Raw genomic sequence first — 8,358 nt, 5'->3', positions numbered from 1 at the left:
TATGGATTGGTGACTGATTGGATAAAGTTTAGTCCACTCCATAAGAATATTAAGTTTTGCAGCCTGATTGAAAGGAACTTGGGCACTTGAAGTAGAGAAGCCATTTCAAGACATTCATATTGTGACACAGTTTTTGTCCTGCCATTATCTTCCTAATAGGTCTTCCGTACCTCCACAGAGACCTCAGGTTGATGTCCAACTATCTCTGCCCAGTTTTCAAGATTTACTATAATCTGGCTCCAGCAAACAGACCCAGCCTCACCTCCTGATAATTTTCTGACTGAAATAATCTGTTTCAGCCAAGGTCCCTGACCCCTTGGTTTTCCTGGTTCTTCAGCCTCTTTCGGCCACGGATCTTTTTAAGAATCAGATAAAAGCTGTGGACCCTTTCCCCAGACCAGACTCTCAACTTAGCCTACATTTGAAAAGGGGTTTAGGAAGCTCTTGAAGCTGTAGGCTTCAAGAGTAACCCACTTGCCAAATATAGTCTGTGCATCTAGCTCAGGATTTCTCAATGGCTGCACTCTTGACTTTTCAGGCTAGATTATTCTTTGTTGTGGGATGCTGACCTGTGCATTGTAGGATGTTTAGAGCATCCCTGTCCCCTACCCCTGAGATGCCAGTAGCATCCCCCCAATCCATTTATGCCAACATAAAGTATCCCCAGATAGTCCCAAATGTCGCTGGGGGGCAAAACTGCCCCCAATTGAGAACCACTGGTCTAGCTCTTTCCTCATTCTTTACCTTTCCCAAAGCAATTTCCTTCCTGCTATTTAATCCTTACCCTACCTTTTTAAGTTTTACACTTCTCATATAAATTTTATGAATTGCTAGAGTCCATAGGGACCTCTCCTTTCTTCCTTTCATGATTTGGACACTTTCTTATATGCTTTTTCATTTGCTTCTCTTGCATCGCCAACTGGATTATATGGTTTTAGGAGCAGAAACCCAGTATTACAGATCTCATATTTTAAACACACAATTTTGGTGAGTACTTTCTTTGAAACTTTATATTATTAAAATTTTCAAAGATATAGAAAAGTAGAGAGTATAGTGAACCCTCGCATACCCTTCACAGCTTCAGCAGTGAGCCACTCAGTCAATCTTGTAAATGCTTTGGTTTTTATGACTGTAGCAACTATTTTTTCAGAAAAACACCTTTAGCAATTTTTAAATACCTTTAATACTCACAGTTGCAATTTATTAAATATCTAAACTGTTCCTAGTGCCGGGATGAATAACTATAAATAAGCATTTTTCTATATCACACTCTTTGAAATTCCCTAAACATGTTCTGCGGTTTTACAAAAATTCACGCCATATAAAAACACCTATAATTCTTTCTTCCTTGTATGAAATGCCTACACTTCCATCCACATCTCCACTTTGCTCCCTTGGTGATTGTCCACACAGTACTCAAACCTTATTTTATTATTTATTTATTTATTTATTTGAGACAGAATCTCACTCTGTCACCCAGGCTGGAATGCAGTGGCACGATCTCAGCTCACTGCAACCTCTGCCTCCAGGGTTCTAGTGATTCTCCTACCTCAGCCTCCAGAGTAGCTGGGATTACAGGTGCCCGCCACCACACCTGGGTAAGTTTTTTGTATTTGTGTACAGACGGGGTTTTGCTATGTTGGCCAGGCTGGTCTCGAACTCCTGACCTCAGGTGATCCACCCGCCTTGGCCTCCCAAAGTGCTAGGATTACAGGCGTCAGCCACTGTGCCCGGCCTATTATTTTTTTTTTTACTTACCACTATACAAGTGAACAAAATCTTATTTTAAACGTCTCTTTATAAAAGCCTTTCCTGAATTCTGAAAGTGAAATTCTCCCAATCTTTAACACAATTGTTCCTTACACTTCTGTTATTGCACTTAGCATACTGAGGTGTAATTATTTGTACATCACGCTAATTCGCCCACCAGTCCATGGGCTACTTGCAGGCAGAAAACACATTCTGTTTCCATATTTCCAGTACCTAGCACCTAACATTTAGCCTGGCACATATTTATCAACCAAATGAATGAGTTTCCTAGCATAATAATTTCCATATAATAGCTACTAAACAAGCATTTATTGAATTTAACTTAATGAACAGTCAAAGAATGTAAATTACTACCCACAAAAGAGCATAAGAATTAAAAAATACAGGATGAAGCTGAGATTAGAGTGGGAAAGAATGAATGGGCAAATTTCACAGAGGTTCAATCCTGCCTTTTCCCTGGATCCCCGCTCCCAGCTCCATCTAGGGTATCTTAGGTTTTATTAAAAAAGCTAGGGTAAGTTTTTTCCCTTCCTCCTTCTCTCCCTCCTGCCCTTCCTTCCTTTTCTAAATTTTAACAGACTTTTGTTTTATTAGATACAGGGTCTTGCTCTGTCACCCAGGCTGGAGTACAGTGGCATAATCATGGCTCGCTGCAAACTCAAACTCTTAGGCTTGAACAATTCTCCAGCCTCAGCCACCTGAGTATCTAGGACTACAGATGTGCCCCACCATGCCCAGCTAATTTTTTTTCTGTTTTTTTTTTTGTGTGTGTGTGTGTGTGTGTGTGTGTGTGTGTGTGTAAGAATGGGGATCTCACTATGTTGCCTGGGCTGGTCTTGAACTCCTGGTCTCCAGAGATCCTCCTGCCTTGGTCTGCTAAAGTACTGGGATTACAGGTGTGAGCCACTGCGCCTGGCCTAAACAGACTTTAAGGCTCTAATTATGCATATCTTGGATTTGGGAATCTTTCAGTTTCTGCATTTTCTTTCAATACATAGGAAAAATGAACTAATCTGCAAAGCGGCTAAGCTTGTTTGCTTCTCAGCTCTCCAATGGAACTCTGACATGAGCATGGAACCCCAGCCAATCATCCTCCCAAGCTGTCACAATACTGTACTTAGAAGCCAAGGTAATGAGGCCCTGTTCTGATTGCTGACACATCTGTCATCAACTGTCATGCATGCACAGGCAACTGTAGGCCTGGGGAACTGCGATGCAAAGGTATGGAGGAGAGACAATAGGCTCAGTTCAGGAAATTGAAATTAATTCAATATGGCCAGCATGTAGAGGTCTGATTTTAGTTGCAGCAAGAACCTAGGGAGGTGAGCAGGAGTTGCAAAACAAAAAGCATTTATGTGTCATACTCAGGAAGATGGACTTATATCTAGAATGCTTTTATAAGAAAACCTTTAAAATTATATGTATCTTTTACAAAATCATAATTTCTTATTAAAAAATAATACACTTCAATGTAGAACTTTTACACAGAAATGTGCAAAGAAAATCATTCTTAATTTAACCACCTAAAGATAACTATTTTAAACATTTTGGCATATATTTTTCAACCTTTTTTTCTATGCACATAACCAGGAATGCATACTACAAAGAAAACAAGGCAGGCACAGTGGTGTGAGCCTGTAGTAGTCCCAGTTAGTCTGGGGGCTGAGGTGGCAGGATTGCTTGAGTCTGGTGACAGACCAGGAGCACCGTCATCTCGGACAAACACCTCCAGTTTAAGTTCCAGCTCCCTTTCTAGCCTCATGCATTTCAACGAAATCACTTCTCTTCTAACTATAAGCAGCCAGAAAGAGCAGACAGTAAAACACTGATAAGACAGCTCAGGCACAAAGGGAGGTGGGGGGAAAGTCTCTTGGGTAACTGCCAAACTTCACCCTCATACAATGGGCCCCGGTAAAACAGTGGGCCTTAATAAGTACATTCCTTTCCCTTCAGGTGCACTAAGATAGGGAAGCTAAAAGCAGACTCAGGGGGTATGCCTGCAGCTGCAAAAAGATGTATGGGAACAGACACACAACTCTCCCTCCCAGATAAGCACAACAGACACAGAAGCAGTCCAAGCCTCTGATAAACTCTCCCACCCTAAATCCTTAAAAACTCTTATTAGTCCGTAAGAGAGTGTGCCTTTAACCTAACTGGCCAGAAGCCCCTTTCAGGTTTGTTTTCTCTAAAATAAACTTGTCCTTGACTTCTAAGCCACCTTTCCTGTTTCTTTCCTCTTTCTTTAATTCTTACATCTGGGAGTTTGAGGCCAGCCTGGGTAACATAGTGAGATCTTGTCTCTTAAAAAAAATTACAGGCTGGGTGTGGTGGCTCACACCTGTAATCCCAGCACTTTGGGAGGCTGAGGTAGGCAGATCACAAGGTCAGGATTTTGAAACCAGCCTGGCCAACATGGTGAAACCCCATCTCTACTAAAAAAAAAAAATACAAAAATTAGCTGGGCATGGTGGCGTGTGCCTGTAATCCCAGCTACTTGGGAGGTGGAGGCAGGAGAATTGCTTGAACCCGGGAGGCGGAGGTTGCAGTGAGCCAAGATTGTACCACTGCACTCTAGCCTGGGTGACAGAGCAAGACTCCATTTAAAAAAACAAACAAACAACAAAAGTATCCATTCCTCTGAGTCAATAAAAGATGTATTTTTAAAAAAAGAAAAGAAAACAAAAGCCACGTACTATATATACTTATTGCATCATAACTGGCCTTTTCATAAAGACTTCAATCAGAATATAAATGAAGGGCTGCACAGGATCCTATTATAAAGCTCTGTCATAGGTTATTTAACTCCTAATTGTTGGGCATTTAGGTTGTTTTAGATGTTTCTGCTACTCTAAATAATACTCTATGAATAGTTTTGTACACTAATTTTTTTTAAGAGATGGGGTCTCACTATGTTGCCCAGGCTGGAGGGCAGTGGCTATTCACAGGTGCAATCATACAGCACTGCCCTCTTGAACTCCTCGGCTCAAGTAATCCTCCTGCCTCAGCCTCCTGAGTATCTGGGACTACAGACATATATACCGCTTCCCCCAGCTTATACTAATTTTTATATGTGTATTTAATTATGTACTTAAATCTAAAAGTGGATTATACCAAATCTACAAAAATAAGATTTTTAAACATTTTTGACACAGATTACTTTATTAAAGTGTATATTCCCAGTATCCCTACCTAAGAATGCCTCCTTCTTAGCTCTTTTATCCACACTGGATGTTCTTACACTTTTAAAATATTTACATCTTTGTTTGTTAATTTGATTTTTTTGTTTGTTTACTAGTGAGATTGAACTTTTTTCATATATTTACTGGTAATTTGTATTTCTTTTTTTGGGTGAAATTCCCCATTCATGTCCTTTGCTAATTTTTATTTTTTGGTCATCAACTTGCCTTTTCATATTGTTTGTGTGTTTACTTTAATAAAATTTAAATATTTATGTAAAAAGTATTTATGTAGCCAAGTCTACCAATCTTTTCGTTTATGGTTGTTTCCTTTGCTGTTTTGCTTCTTAGAAAGCTCCTCCCATTTTGAGATCAATTTATTAAAAAAAAAAAAGAGCGCCCTCTTCTGCCAGCTCTTTTATGGTTTTATTACTTTGGGATTTTGTTTTCACAATTAGTGAGAGATAGAGTTCTGATTCTCTCTGCCCATAGTGCAGCTAATCAGTAAGAACACAATTTATTGAATAATCCATCCACTGATTCAGATGCTACCCTTATCATAATTGTTCCTTTCATCTTCCTTGGATTTCATCTACTGAGGGTTATAGGAATAGGGGCATGTGGGAGAGTGAATAAGCACTACAGAAATAGATAGTGCTACCAAAGATGTGAAAATTTGGACCAGGCAGTGGGAGAGCAGAGAAGGAATTGTGCCTATGACAAAGATTATTTGCTTGGCCAAACTTCAGTACGGCTTCTGAATCTTCTGCTAGGTCCATCTGTGCACTTCTTTGTAAAAATCCAGTTTTAGCGAAGAACCCCCTTTCCTCCATATCTAATCAGTTTCATCACCCTGCACCATCCCCCAGGTGATGTTCTGTCTTCAGAAGTCCTGTTAGGTCAGTTTCACCAAATGCCCCTTACCTCTGATGTTTCCTCTTAGTAATTTTCCATTCACTGAACTCCATACTGCTGGTTGGCTATAAATTCCCTCTTGCCCATGCTGTATTCGGAGTTGAGCCCAGTCCCACTTCCCCACTGCAAGACCCAGTTGCAGTGGTCCCTATGCCAATTGAGACAGTCCTCAATAGTCTTCGTTCGGTGCTTTAACAAGTATCATTGAATAATTTTGTCTTTAACTCTTCCTCACATTATGGTCACAGCTATATATTGTTAGCTTAGTAGTGGATTAACTGAACATGTAATTTCCAAGCTATAAGTTACTCATCAAAATATATAAGTGAAAAAAATTAAAACCAGGGAAGGAAAGCAAGACAATCCTCCCCAAATAACGTTAAGTCTATGCGTCTAATTCCACATCATCGATGAGACATCTGTCACATGGACTACTGTCCCTTAAACAGCACTCAGGTATGAGACTTGAGACGAAGTTCAGACCAAGGCCGTGTCTTCGAGGATATTTCGCTTAGAGAAAACGAAACTATTTTTAAATGTAGTGCTTATGACTAGTGCGGGAACCACTACACAAACAGCATTCTCCTGGCGTTTTTATACTAACATAAGCCTCAGCAGGGAAGACAATTGCTACCGGGGGAAATAACCTTCAATTGTGTTTTTCGCAACCGATTCCTCTTTTTTGCTGTTGTAAAGGGCCGTTAAACACGGAAACAGGAGGCTGGCGACGTTAGTCCGCAACAGAAAGTTATCTTGTACTTTCACAGTGGTTTGCCTACTTGGTGAGATAAAAGTCCGGGCCTCAAGCCAGGACTTCTGGAGGCTCCCGGGAGCGCCGCAGGCTGCGTGTTCCCCGCGCGCCGGCAGGAGGCGCGCGCTGCCTGGAAACGCCCCAGCACCGCCCGCTCCCAGAGACCTGCCGCGGTGACGCAGCTAGAGCCCGAGAGGAGGCGCGGGAACGCGCGCTGGGGGTCAGGTGCCGGAAGAGGAAACCTCTCGCTGGGGCTAGGAGTTCGGCGGGGCGAGCGCCGGCGGCTGCGGAGCTGGCAGGTGCGAGGCGTCTGCACCTGGCGGGCTATGGAGCCCATTGCGGGCGCCCCGGGATAGCGTGGGCGAGGCTGCGGGGCCCCGGCGCGCACACCCGCATCCCTCCCCAGCCCTGGCGTGGGCCCAGACCGTCTCAGGCAGCAATGGGGTTCCTGCAGCTGCTGATCGTAGCGGTGCTGGCATCCGAACACCGGGTGGCTGGTGCAGCCGAGGTCTTCGGGAACTCCAGCGAGGGTAAGGTCGGGGCGCCTGGCTTCTGCAACCCAAAGTTGCTTTCGCATTTCTTGCAAGGTCAAAATCCGCCCGGGGTCTGTCAGCCTAGCAGGGAGATGGTGCTGGGGGCGTTGGTACACGCTGGGTGGTGAGTCCAGAACCGGCACGAATGGTGTTTCCTACAGTGGAAACACGCATGGCTAAGGAGGCCTTACTATTAACCTCCTCATTTAGCGGAGGAAATGGGAAGAGATAAATAATTCTTTTTTTTAACACAGTATTATCTCCCTTAGGGAGCAGCCATGTTTGTGGCTTTAATTTAACTTACTAAAGCGCCTCTTTGCTCTCCTGTGGACTGAGCTTCTGGACAGCAAGACTTGGTGTGGAACTAGCGGCTTAATGACTGATGGCTCTCAAGCTGCATGGAGTTTTTACACCCCCAAATCTAGAGGCTTTTCAAATTGGTTATGTTCTACAGAGTTTGAGAGAAAAATGAACCCAGAATGGGGCTTTATTTATATATTTTTAAAGAGCCTTTACCATCTAATTTATTAATACCATCTAGAGACAGGAAAACATTCCATACTCACAATGAGAAATAAAGGACTTTCTGAATTACAGATACATAGACATACAGATAGAGTGTGTATACCCTCAATTCTACAAGTTCAGCCACAAATGAAAAATAAACACAGAAACACAAAAGCTTGCCAGTCCAGGTATCAGAGTTGTTCTCCTTACTTGAGGACAAGAAATTTCTAATGGATTTGACCTTAAAAAAGACAAATGGACAAAAACTGTGTTCTCTGTTGTCTCATATCTAACAGGAAGTAGATCTCTATGAGATATTAATTCGTTTACAGAGATCACAAAATTCCCAATCATTGCAGCTACCAACAGGAAATAACTTGTCATCCATAAATGAACTGTAAAAAATAACAATTTAGTAGAGAGTAAAACTAAAATGAGAAAAACAAGAATCAACGAAGTTCTATTGCCACTTCAAATTCACCTGTGGGAGCCAAGAAGAAACATGCCTGGGCTTGGCTCCCTATGAGTACACCATTTTTGATGATTTCAGGTGACTTTTTTTTTTTTTTTTTGACAGAGTCTCGCTCTGTCGTCTAGGCTGGAGTGCAGTGGCATGATCTTGGCTGACTGCAACCTCCGCCACCCGGGTTCAAGCAATTCTCCTGCCTCAGCCTCCAGAGTAGCTGGGATTACAGGCGCCCGCCAC

General features: G+C 42.4%; 1 protein-coding gene across 4 annotated transcripts in view; it reads left to right on the top strand.

Moving 5' to 3' along the window:
• Window positions 1-6,743: 6,743 nt before the first annotated feature.
• TM7SF3 (transmembrane 7 superfamily member 3) overlaps window positions 6,744-8,358 on the top strand; it is a 40,443-nt gene continuing 38,828 nt past the window's right edge. For 2 of the 4 annotated variants that reach the window (XM_063672532.1, XM_054442426.2), the window contains exon 1: window positions 6,744-7,142. In XM_063672532.1, coding sequence (XP_063528602.1) covers window positions 7,052-7,142 — 91 coding nt within the window. In that variant the 5' untranslated portion in view covers window positions 6,744-7,051. The remainder of the gene's footprint in view (window positions 7,143-8,358) is intronic. The other 2 variants (XM_063672531.1, XM_063672533.1) reach the window with 2 other exon arrangements.

Source organism: Pongo pygmaeus, chromosome 10 (assembly GCF_028885625.2).
Source record: "Pongo pygmaeus isolate AG05252 chromosome 10, NHGRI_mPonPyg2-v2.0_pri, whole genome shotgun sequence".
Taxonomy (NCBI): domain Eukaryota; kingdom Metazoa; phylum Chordata; class Mammalia; order Primates; family Hominidae; genus Pongo; species Pongo pygmaeus.
This window is presented reverse-complemented; position numbering and strand designations above follow the sequence as displayed.